General features: G+C 44.2%; 1 protein-coding gene across 1 annotated transcript; it reads left to right on the top strand.

The window, feature by feature from the left end:
- The first annotated feature begins 5,167 nt into the window (after positions 1-5,167).
- NPM3 (nucleophosmin/nucleoplasmin 3) lies at positions 5,168-14,819 on the top strand. The gene is made up of 6 exons (XM_060768255.2): positions 5,168-5,294; positions 8,215-8,300; positions 9,463-9,582; positions 10,364-10,457; positions 13,115-13,255; positions 14,463-14,819. Exons 1-5 carry the CDS (start codon positions 5,219-5,221, stop codon positions 13,246-13,248), a joined length of 510 nt encoding a protein of 169 aa, XP_060624238.2. The 5' UTR covers positions 5,168-5,218; the 3' UTR covers positions 13,249-13,255; positions 14,463-14,819.
- Positions 14,820-22,363: the final 7,544 nt, after the last annotated feature.

Genomic DNA, 22,363 nt, shown 5'->3' with positions numbered 1-22,363 from the left:
GGCTGGAGTCAGTAGCCATAAATACATACTGCTTCCTGGCAGATAAAAAAAAGAGATGGTTCCTCACACCAGCTTGAGAAATTGTTGAAAGCCTAAGTTACTAAAAGGGTTTACATAGGTGGTGCAGTGGGTTAAACCACTGAGCTGTTGAACTTGCTGACCGAAAGGTGGGTGGGAGTGGGGTGAGCTCCTCCTGCTAGCCTCAGCTTTTGCCAACCTTGCAGTTCAAAAACAGGCAAATGTGAGTAAATCAATAGGTACTGCCTTGGTGGGAAGGTAGCGGCCCTCCATTCAGTCATGCTGGCCACATTACCTTGGAGGCGTCTATGGACAATGCCGGCTCTTTGGATTAGAAATGGGGATGAGCACTACCCCCCCCCCCCCCCGAGTCTGACATGACTAGACTTAATGTCAGGGGAAACCTTTACCTTTACATAGTTACTTTGGCTACAAAGCATATGTGCACCCATGGGTCTTACATCACCTCTCAAAGTCATATTTGAAAGTATAATTTTTTTAAAAGCCAAAAATAAGTTTTAGGCAAGTGGTTCTGGAATAGTCTGCTGAAAAAGTTTCACATTTCTTTCTTGCATTTGGGGAATAATTCATGATATTATCTCTTACTGAGCAGCAAGGGAACTGTAGTTTATTGTGGCATGTATTCAAAAATTAAAAAACAGGCTTCTTGAAAATCTGGTTTAGTTTGCGGTCAAAAGAATATGTACTATTATATGAAAGGGATAGCCTGTCAGAAAGCAGTGCAGGGATATTAGTGGGAAGCAGTCAAATATCCTTGAGTGAAATGATATGGAAATGTAATACGACTGTTCTGCTGTATCTTCCCCCATCACTTTCAAAGTAGAATGATGATGTTTGGAAAAGAGGTGATTTACTAGATATAACTATTCCAGATGTCAGTGGGAGAAATCTCTTGAATAAAAAAGGGACAAGCCAGGCTAGACTGAAAGAGAGAGGTGGAGCTACCTGAGATTAAAAGTTTACTCCCGTTTTTAATACATTCAGACCATTTCCCCTGTTTGCTTTTAGTTAATCTACATATTACCACCCATGTGGTGGATATAATATAGTGGATCATATTTCACTTGGAGAATGATGACACCACTGTTTGAGATATTACCTAATGCCCATATTTGATGCAGAAGTTGTTATCTTTGCAGCCTGATGGAATATGGGTTCAAGATGGAATAGAACAAGCATGCTATGCAGATTATCTGGAGGTGGAAAACCCCAATGCTTTGGTCTTCAAAACTCTTTGAGACGTTTTATCTGACAGAACAGGAAGGAAACTGCCTCGCTGAAAAGAGGTAGGATGTCTGCTGTCTGGGGTAGCTTTGGGATTGCTCCATCCCCAGCACTTTGTGAGTTCCATCGTTTAACATCTGACAGCAGAAAGCAGCTACCAGGAAAACTCATCAGTTTCCCACTGGGATAATAACCCATTCGTTTTTACTGCACAGAAATAAAATACTACAAATTTGACATGCAGAAAGCCACCCCCTGCCTTTGCCCACAGCTGGGAAATCGACCAGGTCTCACCAAAAGCAACCTTTCTGTGGGAGGCCACCTGATATTTTGGTGAGCTGTGTTAAGCTGTGCCACTGGGCTTGATGAGTTGTTAAAACTTTCATATGGATTACTATAAGAAGCCTCATCTCTACAGGAAAATAAGGTTTGTGGTGCCTGGTGTCGATAGCCTTCCAAGGAAGCAAGAGGAAAGGATCCAGAATGCCTTGTAGGCTATGACAGGTGAGGAGAAATCTTTTACCTTATGTTCATAATTTTTAGAAGTAGTCTTGATGGCCTAAACAGATGGTTGCAATCAGAGATGGGGTTGTTCATAACAGACAGTAAGCCAAGAAATTAATGGAGTATCCATTTGCAACCGCTGTGTTGATCCACACAGCTCCTAAAGTTTGATCAAGTCTTGTCATCTGAACACACAACCAGAATTTATACTATTTTGGATGAATTACATTATCTTCCATTGCAAGCTGTTGAGATTAATGTACACTATATATCTTAAAACTGAATGAAAACTATCATGTAACCAGGAGAGCAGGCTTGCACACTCTGGGCTTCTGGTTTTGAGGCTCCAACTTCCTGAAGCCCTAGCCATCTTGTCCAATGATCAGGAATTCTAGGAGCTGAAGTTCAAAACACCTGGAGGGCCACAGGCTGTGTAGGCCTGTGGGTTTTTTTCGTTTTTGTCATGTCAGGAGCGACTTGAGAAATTGCAAATTGCTTCTGGTGTGAGAGAATTGGCTGTCTGTGAGGAGGTTGCCGAGGGGACGCCCGGATGTTTTGATATTTTTTCATCCTTGTGGGAGGCTTCTCTCATGTCCCTGCATGAGGAGCTGGAGCTGGTAGAGGGAGCTCATCCACCTCTCCCCGGATTCGAACCTGCAACCTGTCAGTCTTCAGTCTTGCTGGCACAGGGGTTTAACCCACTGCGCCACCGGGGGCTCCCTGTGGTAAAGGCTATTTAGAGAGGTGGGCCATAGATGGGCCTCAGTCTCTAGCCATCAGCTGTTGGGTATTTTTTAAGAAAAGAAAGGAAAAATGGGGGTAAGGGAAATGCAGGTACACAGATACTGTAGTTAAGAAAGCCCTGCCTTATCTGACAATATGATGTCTTAAGCAACCTGCTTTGCAGATAAGAAAATGGATGTCCCCCCTGATTTTGGACTGTGGACCCCATTACCTACTGCAGCCTAACATATTAAAGAGGAGAGCACCTATTCCTTATTCATTCCATTTTGTGTAAAAGGGGGAGGAGCTATTCCTAATATCACAGGGTACTGGTGCCTCACCAAACTGCAACTCCCACAATTCCATAGCACTAAGTCAGAGCACTCAAAATAGTTTCAAACTGCATTAGTTTCAAACTGAACCCAGAGAGATGCCACAGGCCTCCTTTGTGGCGGAATGGAAATCACGTGTGGTTCACATTTACCAATCTACACAGTCTTGCTAGAGAAAAGATATTGCACACGGATGATCAGTAAAGAATGTGTTTACTTTTATGCAGACCAACATATATACAGTCATGTGAACAGTTGTATTGACTCACAATGTCCAATAAGATTCAAATGGTTTCCCCGCATGGTCAGCCTGTGAATCACACATTTCAGAAGCAAAAATTCAAAACTTGGCAAGCTCCTGCACAGAAAAACTTAAACATGTAACTTGCCAAAACTCCCAGGCTCAGCTAGCCTCTTGGGGCATGGCTCAACCAATGAGCTTCCTACTTCGCATTTTTCTGTTAACATACCCACCAAATGAGCCCCCGGTGGCACAGTGGGTTAAACCCCTGTGCTAGCAGGACAGAAGACCAACAGGTTGCAGGTTCGAATCCGGGGAGAGGCGGATGAACTCCCTCTATCAGCTCCAGCTCCCCATGCGGGGACATGAGAGAAGCTTCCCACAAGGATGATAAAAAACATCAAATCATCCAGGCATCCCCTGGACAACATCCTTGCAGACGGCCAATTCTGTCACACCAGAAGCAACTTGCAGTTTCTCAAATTGCTCCTGACACAACAAAAAAACCACCAAATGATTTTGCATGCTCCAGCATCCTTGTCTAAGGGAAGCTAATACCACCCACTTAACAAATCCTATACCTTGTTCTCCCTTGCCCAGCCCCCGCTCTGCCCAAACTTACTTATCTTGGAGCCCTTCTAGGGCAATCAGCTTGTTTTGCTACTTTGGCTGGGAAAATAAAAGCAAAGGACTCCTAGGACTTGTAGTTTCACAAGCTTTCACCTTCTCTGCTAAAGAGTGCGGGTGCCTCACCAAACTACAACTCTCAGCATCCCACAGCAGTTAAAATGGTGTCAAGCTGCATTAATTTCACCCTTTCTATGCATCCCTAGACCCTTTGCCCAATGCATGTTTCTTTTCAGATTCTCTTACGCAACTTGGAAAATAGGTTGTTGTAGGTTTGTTTGGCTATATGGCCATGTTCTAGAACAGTGTTTCTCAACCTGGGGGTCGGGACCCCTGGAGGGGTCGCAAGGGGGTGTCAAGAGGGGTACCCAAGGACCATTGAAAAACAGTATTTTCTGTTGGCCATGGGGGTCTTGTGTGGGAAGTTTGGCCCAATTGTATCATTAGTGGGATTCAGAGTGCTCTTTGATTGTACGTGAACTAGAAATCTCAGGATTACGACTCCCAAATCTCAAGGTCTGTTTTCCCCAAACTTCACCAGTGTTCATATTTGGGCATATTGAGTATTCATGCCAAGTTTGGTCCAGAGCCATTATTGTTTGAGTCCACAGTCCTCTCTGGATGTCGGTGAACTACAACTCCAGAACTCAAGGTCAATGCCCACCAAACCCTTCCACTATTTTCTGTGGGTCATGGGAGTTCAGTGTGCCATGTTTGGTTCAATTCCATCATTGGAGTTTTTTGATTGTAGGTGAACTATAAATCCCAGCAACTACAACTCCCAAATGACAAAATCAACACCCCCCCCCCCCAGCCCACAAGTATTCAAATTTGGGCGTATTGGGTATTTGTGCCAAATTTGGTCCAGTGAATAAAAATGCATCCTGCATATCAGATTTTTACATTCCGATTCCTAACAGTAGCAAAATTACCGTTATGAAGCAGCCACGAAAATAATTGCATGGTTGGGGATCACCACAACATGAGGAACTGTATTATGGGGTTATGGCATTAAGAAGGTTGAGAAACACTGTTATAGAAGCATTCTCTCCTGATGTTTTGCCTGCATCTATGGCAAGCATCCTCAGAGGTTGCGAGGTCTGTTGGAAACTAGGAAAATAGGGTTTATATATCTGTCCAAGATGGGAGAAAGAACTCTTGCCTGTTGGAGCTAGGTGGGAATGTTTCAATTGGCCACCTTGATTAGCATTTGATGGCCTGCCATAGGGGCAGGCGAAACGTCAGGAGAGAATGCTTCCAGAACATGGCCATATAGCCCGAAAAACCTTCAACAACCCAGTGATTCCGGTTATGTATTGCCTTCGACAATACATTCAAGTTGGAAAAGCTTGGGGAGGGTTTGAGGATCCTCTCCCAACCCTCCCCAGCGTTTCCTATTGGGGAAGCGGTGCCTCCTCCTTCCTCCAAGCCAGGACCTCCCAAGAGTGGGCGTTTAGGGCGGGCGTAAACCCGACCGGGAGGCGGCTTAAGCCCTTTCCGGGCCCCTCCTCGCTCTTTCGGCGCCGGCATGGCCTCCTTCTTGGACCTGGAGAGCTCGGAGGACGGCGAGAAGGCGTCCGGTTGTGTCAGCCACTTCGTCTTCGGTAGGCGAGGCGTGTTGGGGTGGCACTGGCTGGGAAAGGGGGCAAGCGTTTGGGGATGGGGCAAAATGGGCTTAGGGACTGGGAAGGGCGCCTTGGAGAGGGCTGGGAGGACTGGGTTGGGGTGGGAGGACAGGCACGGGGTTGGAGTTGGGAAGGTCCTATCCAAGGCTTCGAGGAAATAGGCGAGAAAGCCACGCCACGTGGGACTCCCCTTCGAAATTCTCAACTTCCTGCTTGGGCCACCAAACCTGCTTCCCACGTGGTTGAGCTCCATCTGCTCTTTCCACGTGGCTTGGCTCTTTAATCTAGGCTGGGGCTATGAAGCCAGACCCGTTTCCACGCTTTCCTCCAGGAGAAAACTTCCACTTCCTGGCCACACTTCCATCATTAGACTGGAATGCAGCGTTCTCTCGCTTCCTTTTGGAGTCATTGCCAGGAAACGGGGAAATCCCTTTTTCTAACCCCCCCCCCTTTTAAAGTCAGTGTAAAACATTCAGAACACACCTGGCATCTCCCCTCCTCCAACAAAGACTGTTATAATGGACTTCTGTTCAGATAGTTGCATTTCAGCATCTTCTCAATCAGTGGTTCTCAACCTTCCTAATGCCGCGACCCCTTAATACAGCTCCTTATGTTGTGGTGACCCCTAACCAGAAAATTCTTTTCATTGCTACTTCAGAATAGCCATTTTGCTACAGTTATGAATTGTGATATAAATATCTGATATGCAGGATGTATTTTCATTCCCTGGACCAAAATTTGGCACAAATACCCAATATGCTCAAATTTGAATACTGGTGGGGTTAGGAGGGATTGATTTTGTCATTTGGGAGTTGTAGTTGCTGGGATTTATAGTTCACCCACAATCAAAGAGCATTCTGAACTCCACCGACGTTGGAATTGTACCAAACTTGGCACACAGAACTCCCATGACCAACAAAAAGTACTGGAAGGGTTTGACGGGCATTGACCTTGAGTTTTGGAGTTGTAGTTCACCTACATCAAGAGAGCACTCTGGACTCAAACAATGATGGATCTGGACCAAACTTGGCACAAATACTCAATATGCCCAAATGTGCACACTGGTGGAATTTGAGGAAAATAGACCTTCACATTTGGGAGTTGTAGTTGCTGGGATTTATAGTTCATTTACAATCAAGGGCATTCTGAACTCCACCAATGACAGAATTGGGCCAAACTTCCCAGACAGAACCCCCATGACCAACATAAAATACATTTTTTTCTAATGATTGTTTGGCGACCCCTCTGACACCTCCTCGTGACCCCCAGGTTGAGAAACACTGTTCTAAATCAATGTTTCTCCTCCTCCTTAGTGGCGCGTTTTGTGTTCTTTCCTAAAAAAAATTCCTAACCTTATGTTTCCCCAAATCTGGAATCCCTTTCTTGGTCTATGCAAACACAACTTGGAATTACACTAGCACAAGTCCTTTGGGGACATTGTGTACAAACATACCCATAGCCCTTTGACTGCCTCTCTAGCAGCAGCCCTGTGGTACCAAGCAAATGTTGCCAAGCAGAGGCTTTGGGGAGAGTAGAACTGCAGCACAGTGCCTTCCAGTTGCCTTTGCTTCCCCTTCCAGACATCCTCCTAACACAGTGGTTTTCAACCTTCCTAGTGTCACAACCCCTTAATACAGTTCCTCATGTTGTGGTGACCCCCAACCATAAAATTATTTCCGTTGCTACTTCACAACTGTAATTTTACTACTGTTCTGAATCATCATATAAATATCGGAAGTGCAGGATGCATTTTAATTTATTGGACCAACTTTGGCACAAATAACAGATACGCCCAAATTTGAATGCTGGTGGGGTGAGGGGGGTGCATTGGTTTCATCACTTGGGAGTTGTAGTTGCTGGGATTTATAGTTCACTTACAATCAAAGATCATTCTGAGCTCCACCAATGATGGAATTGAGCCAAACTTCCCACACAGAGCTCCCATGACCAACAGAATTTTCTGGAAGGGTGTGGTGGGCATTGACCTTGAATTTTAGAGCTGTAATTCACCTACATCCAGAGAGCTCTATGGACTCAAACAATGATGGATCCAGGCCAAACTTGGCACAAATACCCAACATGCCCAAGTGTGAACACTGGTGGTGTTTGGGGAAAACAGACCTTGACATTTGGGAGTTGTAGATGCTGGGATTTATAGTTCACCTACACTCAAAGAGCAGTCTGAACCCCACCAAAGACTGAATTGGGCCAAACTTCCCACACAGAACTCCAATGCCTTGAAGGGACTCGCTGGCATGAGCCTCCCTCCAGTCTCGCGCTCTCTCTCACCCAATTCCCAATTCGCCAAGCACACCTGCCCAAGGAGGGGAGAGGAGAGACTCCCTGCTTGGAGTCTCAGAAACAGCCCTCCCCTTGGCTGAGAGGCCGCCCAATCGCAGCGGAGGAGGGCTTTTGGTGGGAGGATTCGCTGTCTGTTTCCCAAAAGGAAGAGAAGGACAAGCAGAGAGATCTTCAGCCATTTCTGCCAAATGGGTTTCTAAGACCATCAGAAATATGTTTTCTGGTGATCTGTGGCGACCCCTCTGAAACCCCCTTGTGACTTCCCCAGGGGTCCCGACCCCAGGTTGAAAGATGCAGACAATTTAAAAATTCACAGTAGATTCTCAAAATTATTGTACACCAGGCAACCATCACTCAAATACAAAATGGTCTATTTAACACAGGCATGGGCAAGCTGTGGGCCTTCTCCCTTCAACTTTCCTTATACACATTATGGATAAGACTCTAGATCAGGCATGGGCAAACTTGGGCCCTCCAGGTGTTTTGGACTTCAACTCCCACAGTTCCTAACAGCATCAGAAATGCTGTAGTTTTGCTTTTGAAGCTTGCCTAGCAAGTGCGACATACATTTGAGGCTGTTTGTTTTTTTGATCCTTAGGATGCGAGTTGAACAGCGCTACCCGATCCTTCACTTTTCAAGTGAATGAAGAGGATGACTCTGACCATTCCCTCGTTCTGAGTACGGTAAGAGAGGTCCCGACTTGAGGTGTGGATACTAGCACATCACACCAACCTTGTTATAACACTTTATTGTGATAGCCACAAGTCAACCAAAACTTCTAATGGAGAAGGAATGGCTAATTTCAGCTGTTTATCATCCAGTCTTGTTTCTGTGTTAGCTGCAGAGAAGGGAGATGCCTTTTTCTGACTACCATGGAAAACAGAGAGCTAACCAAGTTGACTGAACACTCTGTCCTTTGCCTGCCTACTTTTAACCAGTCCACCAAGAGGTTAGAAGACTCAGAGTCCCCCCACCTTTTCCACAAGTACTGGTCTCATAGCAAACTAGTAAAAATGTACGAGGGTTGAATGAAAAGTAATGCCTCCACCTTCGTAACTCCTCAACAGATGTCAGTACTGGTATGCAGCAGGTACTGGTTTGTCCTCTACAGTTCCATTTTGGCGGGAAGCCTTAGCATTGAACGGTTGTGTTGTTAAAGTGCATGGAACCCTGCACAGACGGTCGGTCAATGCGACTTAAGCAGCGTGCAGCCATTGAATTCTGGACAGCAGAGGGAGTCTAACCTTCAGAAAATACTGTGGTTCTGTTTTTGCTTTTAGGTAACTGAGGCTGACTATGGGTCAGGGTTGTACGTCCTTGCTTTTGTAGACAAGGGGTATGATCACTGAGTTATTTCCCAAGGCTAACATTAAGATTAGGAGGTAGCAGATCCAAGTGTAGGGGTTTTGTGTGAGTGTCTGGCATTGTGAGAATAAAAAATGGGCTTAGAGAAGGCCTGGGCAAACTTCACCCCTCCAGCTGTTTTGGACCTTAACTCCAAGAAATCCCAGCCAGCTTGCCAGCAGTTAGGAATTGTGGGAGTTGATGTCCAGAACCCTTGTTGGGGCGACGTTTGCCCATACCTGGCTTAGAGGCTTTTTGTCTGACCTAGCATTAAATGAACAAACATTCTCCTCTCTTCATAATCCCCACATTTGCTCCAGAGCATCCCCCAATCCTCCAAAGCACATTTTGAGTGAGAAATCCTGCTAGGAACCACCCTTTTACTTCTCCTTTTAATACCAATTTATAGGAGATCTTAGTATCCCACCCTAAGGCTGTCCATGTTATTGTTTGGCAAATGGAGGCTATTTCAACTTTTTTTCTTTGACTCCTATTTTTAAGGTTTGCCTGTCAGCAAGTGCCAAAGATGAATGCAACATTGTGGAGCTTGTGGGACGTGACTACCAGAACAAGGAGGTTACTGTCCCAGTGGCCAACCTGAAATCGTCGTGTCTTCCCATGGTAAAATGGTCTACTTTTTTTTATTATTTACTTTGCTTATATACCGCTGTTCTCAGCTTGGGGGCGACTCACAGCGGTGTACAACATAGAAAGAACAAGGTTCAAAATTCAAGACACAATATAAAATGATCCTCAATCCAGCATTAACAAAAACATCTACTTGGGTTGGGGGCTTAAGTGCTTTACATAAGAATGTATGTATGGTAGTTATTAGGCTTGTGCATGTGTATCGTATCACTATCCATTTCTGTTTGTTTCATTCGTATGGCCCTGTTTTCATTTTTGCGTGCCGAATGGGCGTTTTCGTTCCACATCCAAAATAATGCATTTTTTGTCCCATTGGCTCCCCTTCCCCTCAGTTTTAGGCCTAGAGGAGTGAAAATTGCCACATATCAACCACTTTTAGCCCACCAACTTTTTAAACGTTGTGGTCATCCCCCGATTTTTAGCAGTGATTTTTTTTTTCTTTCTAGAAAGGGAATTTCCTCTAAAACATTGTCTCCCGCTGGGAAAAGTATTACTTATGTGATTTTGCTGTTTCTGGAAATGCATAGAAAAGACAACAGAACCCACCCAGACTCTGGATAGATTGGAGGGGGGGGGGGGGATATTTTTCCAAGGGACTGTTGGTGAGACCCCATAGAAGGGACTGTGTAGTGTGGTGTCCTGACATTTTGCCTGCATCTGTGGCAAGCATCCTCAGAGGTAGTGAGGTCTAACTGCATGATGATTTAAATGACAGTTCATCCACCATGACATGTACCCTGACCTTTTTCTGCAGGTGAGTTTGCACAACTTTGAGCTCGAGCCTCCAGTGACATTTCACCTGCGCTCAGGATCTGGGCCTGTTCACCTTTCAGGACGACACCAAATTTGTAAGAACTTCTGCGTGTTAACTCTTGGGACCAAGGGAAGGGTTTGCCCTGGGTACAACGAGAAGAGAAAAAAGTAGAGATTGTTACTTAAAGGGCAGTGTATGAAATATTAAGGAATCTATATATATAAAATCCGAAGTGGCGTCGTATGAGGAAGCAAAACTCAAAAAACCCCCAACAGAAATTAACCAAAATTCCCATGCACATACCTCAACCCACTAGGTACAAACAAACCCAATCAAAATCAAAAACAACACAACACCACACTCACAAAACGGCAAAACAACTGAGCATGCACATTGGCACCCAGCCGCAAGTTCCCTGGCACGCGCACATGGCCTGGCGGCCAACGTTCCCTCCGCGCAAGCCACGCCCCCATCCTCACGCCGCGCCGCTTCCCGCCCTGTCCAAACCATCGCAACTCACCCTCCTTCATCTTACCCTGCTCACGCCGCCACACACACACACTCACGCCGGTAAGACACGCCCCCTCCCTCCCCCCCACCCCTTCCCTCCCTGACTCACTCCTCCCCATCGCAAACACACACACACACACACAACGCTCCTTCACTCCTCCCCCCGCCGCCCACACACACCTTCTGCCACACACACACACATTCACGCCAGTAAGACATGCCCCCTTCCTTCCAGCACACACACACACACCCTCACCCCCCCCCCCCCCCCGCGCGGCACACACACACACAGGCTCCCTCACTACCTGTTGGGAAAGCAGCAGCAATGGCAGCAGCAACGGAGCATCCACGCAAGGAAGAAGGGGAGGGGGAGGGGGGGAGGAGGAAGGTCCACGGTGCTTGAATGAAGGACCTCCCTTCTTTCCTCCCTTTCTTTCCTTTTCTTCCTTCCTTCTCCTTCCTTTCCTTCTTTCCCTCCTTCCCTTCCTTCCTGTCCGTCCTTCCTTTCCTTCTTTTCCTCCCTCCCTCCCTTTCCTCCTTCTTTCCCTTCCTTCATTTCCTTCCCTCCCTCCTTTCTTCCCCTCCTTCCTTCCTTCTCCTCCTTCCCTCCCTCCCCTTTTCCTTCCTTCCTGTCCATCCTTCCTTCTTCCTTTCCTTCTTTTCCTCCCTCCTTTTCCTCCTTTCCCTTTCTTCATTTCCTTCCCCTTCATTTCCATCCCTCCCTCCTTTCTTCCCCTCCTTCCTAACTCCTTCCTTAGATCTCCCTCCCTCCCTCCCCTTTTCCTTCCTTCCTGTCCCTCCTTCCTTTCCTTCTTTTCCTCCCTCCTTTTCTTCCTTTCCCTTTCTTCATTTCCTTCCCCTTCATTTCCTTCCCTCCCTCCTTTCTTCACCCCCCTCCTTTCTTTCCCTCCTTCCTTCCTCCCTTCCTGTCCCTCCTTTCTCCCTTCCTTCCCTTCTTTCCCTCCCTTGCTTTTTCCTTCCTTCTTCATTTCCTTCTTTTCCTCCCTCCCTTTCCTCCTTCTTTCCCTTTCATTTCCTTCCACCCTTATTTCCTTCCCTCCCTCCTTTCTTCATCCCCCTCCTTCCTTCCACCTTCCTTCTCCTCCCTCCCTTCATGTCCCTCCTTTTTCCCCCTTCCTTCCCTTCTTTCCCCCCTCCTTTTTTCCTTCCTTCCTGTCCCTCCTTCCTTTCCTCCTTCTTTCCCATTCTTCATTTCCTTCCCCTTAATTTCCTTATTAAATGGGACAGTCAAGAAGTAATGAGAGGAGGGAAAAAGGGAAGGAAGAAAGGAGAGAAGCAGGGAGGAAAGAAACAGGTAGAGATGGAAGAAAGATGAGACATAGGGAAAGAAAAAGAAGAAAGGAAGGAAAGAGAGAAAGAAGGAGAGAAAGAGGGAGGGAAGGTTGGCCACAGCAACGCGTGGCAGGGCACAGCTAGTGTATCCATATAATCTTTGACGTCTGGTATTCAATCTTCTTTATACTTACATTTTATTCATAGTTTATACATAGCAGGAGTGGGCACTTGCCAAAGGTTAGGGGACATTGCCTCCCACCCTAATATATTGGAGAGCTGTGTTCCCCTTGCAAAACAAGTCGTATTATTTTATACACTAATATTGCTGCATACCTCCTAGAGGGCAAAGGGGCACTTGACCACATTTCCCCATCTGCAGTTGAGTTCAGTAGAGGTCTTCTTTTAGGAACCCCCACAATAAGTGAAAATCCGTGAAGTAGGGATGCCATATTAATTTTAATATTTATACAGTATTTTATATAATGTATAAATATTAAAATTACCCACCTCCCGGCCCATCCCAAAGGCGCCTGCCTGCTTCCCCGACCTCTGCAGACCCCTGCAGAGCCTCCGGAGCCATGCAGGCAGCAGCAGGCCAGGGAGGAAGGCCTCCTTTGCCGCGCCTCAGGCCACCACACTTCCAGGGTCCCTGGCCTCCACTGGACGTAAATATTATATATTTTTTATTAATATTTTCAAAAACCCGAGAAACAGCGAGTCCGCTAAAAGCGAACCACAAAGTAGCGAGGGAACACTGTACACCTATATTGCAGGTGCAGATATGGGGAGAAGAACAGTCTGTAGGGATCTTATTGACTGCAGTAAGGCAAGAGGGCTAGGGAATTCTGTGCAGACATGCTTTGCTAAAGATGGATCCTCTACTGCTTGGTAAAAAGAAGATTGGCTGATAGCAAAAATTAGCAGAACTTTGTGTTTGTTTCTCAGTTCACAGAAGGGATCTCTCTGAGTTCAGTGAGGAGGAAGAAGAACTTAGTGAAGAAGATGATTCAGCTGAAGAAGACGAAGAAGAGGAAGAACTCTCCCCTATCAAACCAGCAAAGAAGCAGCGGTCATCATAGTTTGGAGGTACTTGTTGCTGCAGAGCTCAGAGCCTGAAATGCAAAAGAATTCCCCTCATAAAAAGAATACTGTCTTGTCCTTGTGTTTCTAAAAACAGACTTCACTGCAACTTTGAAGGGCATATTTTTCACAGTTAATACAAAGCCAATGTTACTGAAGGTTCCAAATGTGAAGCTACCCTTTGAAAACAAACAGCCAGGACAGGATGGCAATATTTGATGGGTTGAGAATCATACAGTCTTCTTGATATTGTTGGACTGCAATTACCAACAGTCCTAGGCAGCATAACCAATAGGTTTTGTTTTGGTTTTTTTTTTGTATCAGGTGCGACGTGAGAAACTTTCAAATGGGCCACTTGAAAGAACAGGGAAAGAGAAACAAGTCCAGTTATTGAAAGTGTCAGAAGTATTACCTAGCTAGAGATGTGCCATGCACCTAAATCACAAGGGTGATTTTTTTTATTATGTCAGAAGCAACTTGAGAAACTATAAGTCACTTCTGGTGAGAGTCCACCGGAGGATACTTCTTGGGCCTGGGCTTCTTTCTCCCCATGACTTTCCTTGGAGGGAGATGTCTCCCAGCCCAGCAAAGGAAATAAAGGGTTTTTTTTCTGTTTCAGGAGAGACTTGAGAAACTACAAGTCACTTCTGGTGTGAGAAAATAGGCTGTCTGCAAGGGGTGCTCGGAATGTTTGGTGTTTTACCATCCTTGTGAGAGGCTTCTCTCATGTCCCCTCATGGGGAGCTGGAGCTGACAGAGGGAGCTCAATCCACTCTCCATGAGTTCGAACCGCTGACCTGTTGGCCATCAGTCCTGCCAGCACAAGGGTTTAACCCATTGCAGTACTGGGGGCTCCATATTCAAGAGTGAAGAATGCTGAGAATTGCAGACTAATAATACTGGAGAGCCACATTATTTTCACCTTGATATACATCTTCTACTTCGAACCTCAGTGTTTACAGTTTTAGCCTGCTTTCTTGGTGGAGACCATTAAATTGAACTTGCTGCAGTAAATAGAGAGAGTGACCAGTGGTTAAGCTGTGTGCATGATGGTGTAGAGAGGCAGAACTTTGGGTCTGCTCTTCCTCTACCTCACCTGTTTTGTTTTGTTTTCGAAAAGGAAAAACTTCCCAATCTACCAATAACAGCCTTGTTTCCAAGCTCCTTGTTGATACTGCGTTCTTAATGGGATATTTTACTTTTTTCCTGACAGATGCTGCAGATTTTATTCTTCCTGAAGTGCAGTTTTACTCTTCTCCAGCTGAATTTCTTGAACTGTTTGCATATGTTTTCTGTCCTGAGATGATGGAAATTACTGTGCTGTTGATTTTGTGAGGAAAGCTGCTGTTTGTGGAACCACCAGCGAGTGGCGTACTCTGCTCAAGAACACAGTTCCCTTCTGACCCCTAATCAGATCAAGGATGCTGGAGGGTTTACATTTTTGACGGACTCTTATTTTCTTACTGTGTTCTCCTATATAATAAAAATGTTTAGAGTTTGGATTTTTTTAAAAGCATCTTAAAATGTGTCTAACTACAGAGAATAAAAATTATGTCTATGTTTATTAAGACTTGCTTTTCCCATTTGAGTCACATTCTTTTATTGTATATTGCTTATTGTCATAGGCTATGAATGACAAATCCTAGGTCCCTTTCACACATCTGTAAAAAATCCCACAATAGGTGCTTTGGGTTATATGTCAATGTGGACTCAGATAACCCAGTTCAAAGCAGATATTGTGGATTATCTGCCTTCATATTCTGGGTTCTATGGCTGTATGGAAGGGTCCTATCTTTTGGAGTTAACCTTTGCACTGCTCTGATTTGCAATTTGTTCAATAGGCTTGTTGACATAGTGCAATAGACTTCACAGAAAATTCATATAATGCATAGTAAATTAATAAACTTTAAAAAAGACTTTTAAGCAAGTTAGCGCCCTTCCACACAGCCCTATATTCCTGCTTCTTGGCAGGGGGTTGGACTGGATAGCCCACTAGGCAGAAAATCCCACAATATCTGCTTTGAACTGAGTTATCTGAGTCCACACTGCTATATATTCCAGTTCAAAGCAGAAATTTTGGAATTTTATACAATAGGATAGGGCCCCAGTAAGAGATTACCTGAGAGGAGATATGATAGTCATGTATAAATATGTGAGAGGAAGTCACAGGGAGGAGGGAGCAAGCTTGTTTTCTGCTGCCCTGGAGACCAGGACACGGAACAATGGCTTCAAACTACAAGAAAGGCGATTTGATCTGAACATTAGGAAGAACTTCCTGACTGTGAGAGCCGTTCAGCAGGGGAACTCTCTGCCCCGGAGTGTGGTGGAGGCTCCTTCTTTGGAAGCTTGTAAACAGAGGCTGGATGGCCATCTGTCAGGGGTGCTATGATGTTTATAATTGCAAGATCCAAATTTTAGAGTCAGATTTATCCATATTTACTAGGGCTGGGCAACCACGGAAAAATTTGTTTCTAAACTCTATTCATTTTTAGGGGGTTTTTGCGTTTCGTTTTTTAAAAGAATTCCGAATTTTTTCTTTAAAAAAGTTCGATATTTACGAAATTTTGGAAATTATGAAACAATTTCAAAACAATAACGAATCGATTCGTTAATGGCGGACGCGATTGCACAATATGCTAACAAACCCTCCAAATGGGACAGGGGGAACTTCTGAAGCTTCCCTCTCCCTCTGTTGTTGACTGTTGGTGTGATAATTTATTTTTTTATCACTGATAAAACAAACAACAACTATAAAACTTGCACCAGACATACGGAAATAATAACGAAACCATTACGAAACAATTACGAAATAAATTTTAAAAATTCGTTTCGATTTTTAGTTGCTCCTGAATGGTTCAATATCGCATCGTTATAAAAAAAATAACGAATTAATAACGAATTACGAAATTAACGAATGAAACCGCCCAGCCCTAATATTTACATCTACATTCACCCTCCTTATTCTTAATACTGTAGCTGATTTGTGTAAAACAAGTCTCCAGTTTTCCACACTATAAGATTACAACACTTCAATGACACATTAAATGCTATGGCTGCGTTCTGTGGACGCTTATTTTATTTATTATTTATTTACTACACTTTTATCCCGCCCTTTTCAGCCTGAAGGCGGCTCAGGGCGGCATACAAGCAGGCAACAATTAGATTCTGAACACACATAAATACATAATTTAAAACAGGTTAAATCACATAGTAAAATTCATAATAAAAACAGTTTCAGACAATAAAAAACCAACGACTTCCGGATTAGGAATTATAATTTAATGAGATATTTACATTTCTTTCCCAATCTGCACTAGCGTCTCCCCAAAATGTCATAGATTGTAGCCAGGACGTATTAGTGAGGTGTAACTATAATATAAAGGACTAAATATGATGAAAGGTGTATTGGAAGAAGGAAAAACCTACTCTAAAATACTCTAAAGGCACCAGATCTGGTTTTATCTTGGAAGCTATGCAGGGTCAACTGGTGTGTTCTTGGACTGCCAATGAATGTCTAGTGAGTGCACTTGGATTATTTCAAAGGAAAGAACTATCAAAATTACTACAGTACTTGCTATTCTATGCCTTAGAAAACCCTGTGGAATTCATGGATTCACCGTAAATCAACAGGCAACTTTACTTTTTTAATAGATACGATTTATACCTTTTCCGACCTCCGTTCCAGTTAATTATTGAATAGGAAAATATTACCTGCTGGTAGAAGGATAAAAGAAAAAGATAGCTTTCCTTAGACAAGAGTTCCATAGCCTGAGAGTTACCACTAAGAAGGCTATCTCTTGCATCCTTGTCCTTTCTAAACATGAAGGTGGTGGGATTGAGGGATGGGCCTCTTTCGAGTCTTGAAACCTGGGCAAAATTGGATGATCAAAACAATCTCACCATTGTTTAGGGCAGCCAAGAGGTGTAGTCCCAACTTCTGAAACTCCGTATTTGCTTGACACGGGAATATTCCCATATCCCTCTCCTTCGCAGTAATTGTGCCAACTTAAACTCTCCAATGTGTACTCTTTCCTTCATGGGGACTTCTTACTCTAAGGACTGAAAGAAATCTTTTGCAACATTTTTGTGTCAAGGTTGGTTTCTGGGAGTAACAGACTTGCTGAAGTAATGGGAAATCTGGGCATATGCATAGGCAAAAGGGTCTTTTTCCCAGTCCCAAACTGGCAACACATGCACCACCTTTTTGAGAAAACAAAGTCCCAGTTTATTTATTTTGTGTCAAAAGTAGTTCCTAAATAACTATAAAACTGATAAAATAGAGGGAGCACAAGCAGCTAAATATTTTAGACAAAAACAGGCAACAGCAACCACATTGTAGCTTTAAACAATTCTTCCTCTGTGCATGAGGCAGGGCATTGTGGGCAAGCATACAGATGCTGAGAAGTTTGTTCTGCTCCACAGATCTGCTCACTCCACTTCTGAGTCTTTTCAGGGACTTCCAAGTTGCCCATTCTTGGGTTGTCCCTGAAGACCCTCATGGGGGACCATTCATTTGAGATGTCCTGGTGTAGCTGCCCAGAGGGATGCACTTGCTGTTGCTGGGGGCACGTTAAGAGGAGTGGTGGTTCTCATGAAGCTTTTCCTTGATTTAAGCCTACTGGGAGGAGCAGGCAAGCCCCCCCCCCCCCGAAATTCTGATGGTGGTCCGCGAGAAGGCCTTACTGGTACACTATTTAAACTGTTTTGTTTATTCATATCATGATCTGATCACCATGCCCAATATATCCCATATGCATGGGGGTATTGGGGTAACGATACAAAAGGTTTGCTAGGGTAGACCCTCTTTCACTCAGACTCAGACTCAGCCCCCCCCCCAAAAAACCAAACTCACCCCCCTCCCCCTGAAACAAAATCCTGGCTACGGGCCTGGGGAGGAGGCTGATAGCTGTGCAGTGGATGGCTTTCATGGTGTTCAATCTTATTTCTGCAGTTAGCAGCAACTTCCCATGGGGTGGGGGTGGGGGGTGCAAGCTATCTTGTAGTCCCAGTAGTGCCACAAGATGGCAGTCTCAGCATCAGGCTACCCGTCTGTCTATTGTGACCTTATGAATTTCTCATAGAATTTTCTTAGGCAAGGAATATTCAGTGGTAGATTTGTCAATTAATTTCTCTGAAATATAGCCCACAGTGCTTAATATTCACTGTCCATCATTCACTTAACTAGGATTGACCCTGCTTGGCTTCTGACATAGATAGGATCTAGTGCAGTGGTTCTCAACCTTCCTAATGCCACAACCCCTCAATACATTTCCTCATGTTGTGGTGACCCCCAACCATAAAATTAGTTTCATTGCTACTCCAGATGTAACTGTAATTTTGCTACGGTTATGAATAGCAATGTTATCTGATATGCAGGATGTGTTTTCATTCACTGGATCAAATTTGGCACAAATACCCGATACACCCAAATTTGAATACTGATGGGGTTGGGAGTGGGGATTGATTTTGTCATTTGGGAGTTGTAGTTGCTGGAATTTATAGTTCACCTACAATTAAAGAGCATTCTGAACTCCACCAATGATGGAATTGAAACAAACTTGGCACACAGAACTTGCATGACCAACAGAAAATACTGGAAGGGTTTGGTGGGCATTGACCTTGAATTTTGGAATTGTAATTCACCTACATCCAGGAAGCACTGTGGACTCAAACAATGATGGATCTGGACAAAACTTGGCACGAATACTCAATATGCCCAAATATGAACACTGGTGGAGTTTGGGGAAAATAGTCATTGACATTTCGGAGTTGTAGTTGCTGGAATTATAGTTCACCTATAATCAAAGAGCATTCTGAAGCCCACCAACGATAGAATTGGGCCAAACTTCCCACACAGAACCCCCATGACCAACAGAAAATACTGTGCTTTCTGATGGTCTTTGGCAACCCCTCTGACACCCCCTTGCAACCAGGGGTCCCAAGGTTGAGAAACACTGATCTAGTGCCTTTGGGATATTTAGGTTGATGGGATAGCAACCTTCATATAGCCCTACTTTCAGCGGCTTTAGTTTTGGGAAAAGCAATATCATTTTACACATTTGCTTAGGTTCTTGAAGTGATCCTCTAGGTTATTATATATATGATGGGAAAAGGCACATTGTGCAGTTCTACTGGGCAATAATAAAAGTGGCACAGCACTGTTGCCACAGCATGAGCAGAGCATCTGGCCTTGAATGAAACTGGGAGAAATAATTTGCTGTTTTTTTCAAATCCTTCATTGGACTGAGATGTTGTCATACAAGTGGGTCTGAAGAATGCTATTGCTGAATGTTTTCAAGAGAGCCGCATAGATCAGAACATTTGTTCTCCCATCATTCCCTGACTTCCCAACACATTTGATATCTTTTAAAGCTGCTTGTCTCCACTCTGAAGTATCATTTAGGAAAATCCTGCTGAGCTGAATGGATAGGACTTTGGGGCATATCTTATATCAATGGAAGTCCTACATTAAAGTTAGACAATGGCCTTACAAAGATGAGGCCCAAGAAGGCATCTTCAACCATAACCTCTTTTCAAGAGTATCCTGTTTCCAGTGTTTTAAAAGAGATTCAGTAATAATACAGAACAATAAACTGTAGTGCCTCTTTGTCCTGTTTTGAGTAGTGATCTGCCCAGCAGGAGCGGTGTGGCCATCTGTATAAGTAGCTTGACAAGTGCAGTCAGACTTTGAATAATCGAATCATAGAATCATAGAATTGGAAGAGACCTCGTGGGCCATCCAGTCCAACCCCCTGCCAAGAAGCAGGACAATTGCATTCAAAGCATCCCTGACAGATGGCCATCCAGCCTCTGTTTAAAAGCCTCCATAGAAGGAGCCTCCACCACACTTCGGGGTAGAGAGTTCCACTGCGAACAGCTCTCACAGTTAAGAAGTTCTTCTTAATGTTCAGGTGGAATCTCCTTTCCTGTAGTTCCATATCCCTGGGTTCTGCATCCACAGATTCAACCAACCACAACTCAACAAGTCATATCAGGGCTCTTTTTCCTTGCACTTTGTCTGCTTCTGAGTTGCTCTGCCTATAATTCTTTCCTATCTTTTCCCAACTGTTCTGGTCAACTCTCCCTAGGCTTGTTTCTCATTTATTTATTTGGAAAGGCTCTACTGTAAGTCAGGTATGGCCAACTTAATATGTTCTGCCATTTTGTTCACCCTCTATTCTTTGATGATATCTGATGACATGTTCTCTCTTGGTATAATACTGATATAGGTAAAGGTAAGTTTCCCCTTGACATTAAGTCTAGTGGTGACTGACTCTAAGGGGTGGTGCTCATCTCCATTTCTAAGCCAAAGAGCCAGCATTGTCCATAGACATCTTCAAGATCATGTGGCTGACATGACTGCATGGAGCGCCTTCTCTGTGGTGGCCCCTCGGCTATGGAATTTCCTCCCAAGTGAAATCAGATCCCCTCCTTCCCTCCTGACTTTCCAGAAAAAGGTGAAATCCTGGCTGTGGGATCAGTCCTTTGCGGAGTAGACCAACGTGATAGTAGAGCTATGGTTTAATGGACTCTGATGGACTTGAATGGACTGTGTGTAGGACAACAATTTAATTCTGGTGACTGTTCTAATGTTTTACTGTTTTATGATGTTTTTATAATGTCTTATACTGCTTTTACCTAAGATATATATTTATGCTTTTGTTGTCAGCCACCCTGAGTCCTTCTGCAGATAAATGTCCGAAATAATAAATAAATAAATAAATAAATAAATAATTTTCTGCCTTGATATTCTGGGATATAGGGCTGTGTGGAAGGGCCCTAAGATTCTGCCACCTGGACCCTTCTCCCTCAACTGAATTAATTGATTGAAAACTACTTTTGCACTTTGAACTGAGTTTGTAGGAACTGAAGCATGCAGAGGACAAAAAGAGAAAAAAGTAGGAGGAAATACTTGAACATTTTTTTAAAAAACAGCTTAAAATTGGATGGCTGAGGTCCGAATAGAAGCCATTGCAATCCACATGCATGTGGACAATTTCAACAGAAAGGAGGGAACCATGAAAATGAACAAAATCTGGCTATCAGTATTGAAAACTATAAAATCAGGACAGTAAATAAAGAACAAGACTCAAAAAAGGGGGGAATTCCAGACACGAATAAATCAGGGTCAGCTAACACTTCCCAACAAAGGATTCCCCTAGGCAGCAACTAGCCAGACTTTGAAGCTACAGGGCCATTAAATTCTAATCAAGGTGGTAATTGCAACAGTCACACTTGCCTCAAGTAGACAAGAGTTCTTTCACCCTGGACATTTCTCAGATATATAAACCTCACTTGCTCAGTTTCCAACAGACCCCTTAACTTCTGAAGATGCCTGTCATAGATGTGGGCAGAATGTCAGGAGAGAATGCTTCTGGAACATGCCCATACAGCCCAGAAAACTCACAGCAACCCAGTGATTCTGGCGATGAAAGCCTTCGACAACACATAAAGCATCCATGTTGAGATTGTCATCAGGGTGGGAGAGAAAGAGAGAGATCAGTGTATATAGAGCGTGTCTAAGGGGAAAGAATAGGATTAGAGGTTCAGACCAGGGCAATGGGTTCTCCTCTGGAAATGATGTTATCAAAACAGGTTCAAATACCTTGTGCAAGCAAACAGGATTGTCTCAGAAGAGAAGCTTGCTGTCAGAGGTTTCCTTTGGTGAGCTTTTCCATGACGAGGAACTATTCATTTATTTTTCCCAGTCAGAGAGGGAGAAGGTAGTATGTGTTCCTTTCATGGAAGAATAAGAAATACAAAAGGGGAACCACAGTACGTTTTTCACGAGTGAGTGCAGATGGGCTGCAGAGAACTACCAGAGTGAATGCCGTGACACCAAAAGGAAATGCAATCTCAGGATGAGTTGGCAGGTCCAGGGAAAGAGTTGCTAGACATCCGTTTTTTGAGAGCTGCAGCCATGCCTTCTGGTGCCACTGATCACATTTTTAAAGGATGTTGACATCTTGATCAGGATGGATACAATATGCAGAATAATATCTTAGAAGCTTGAAAGTATATCTGGGAGCCCCTGGTGGTGCAGTGGGTTAAACCCTTGTGCCGGCAGGACTGAAGACCAACAGGTTGCAGGTTTGAATCTGGGGAGAGTGTGGA

Source organism: Anolis sagrei, chromosome 3 (genome assembly GCF_037176765.1).
Source record: "Anolis sagrei isolate rAnoSag1 chromosome 3, rAnoSag1.mat, whole genome shotgun sequence".
NCBI lineage: Eukaryota > Metazoa > Chordata > Lepidosauria > Squamata > Dactyloidae > Anolis > Anolis sagrei.
Note: the sequence above shows the minus strand (reverse complement) of the source record. Positions and strands in the feature narration are given on the sequence as shown.

What these genes read in the sequence shown, in the direction of transcription:
- NPM3 (XM_060768255.2), top strand. Translation starts at nt 5,219, where the DNA reads ATGGCCTCCTTCTTGGACCTGGAGAGCTCGGAGGACGGCGAGAAGGCG. An exon ending in TGTCAGCCACTTCGTCTTCG is followed by an intron (nt 5,295 to 8,214) that starts GTAGGCGAGGCG and finishes TTTGATCCTTAG; the next exon opens with GATGCGAGTTGAACAGCGCT. An exon ending in TTCAGGACGACACCAAATTT is followed by an intron (nt 10,458 to 13,114) that starts GTAAGAACTTCT and finishes TTTGTTTCTCAG; the next exon opens with TTCACAGAAGGGATCTCTCT.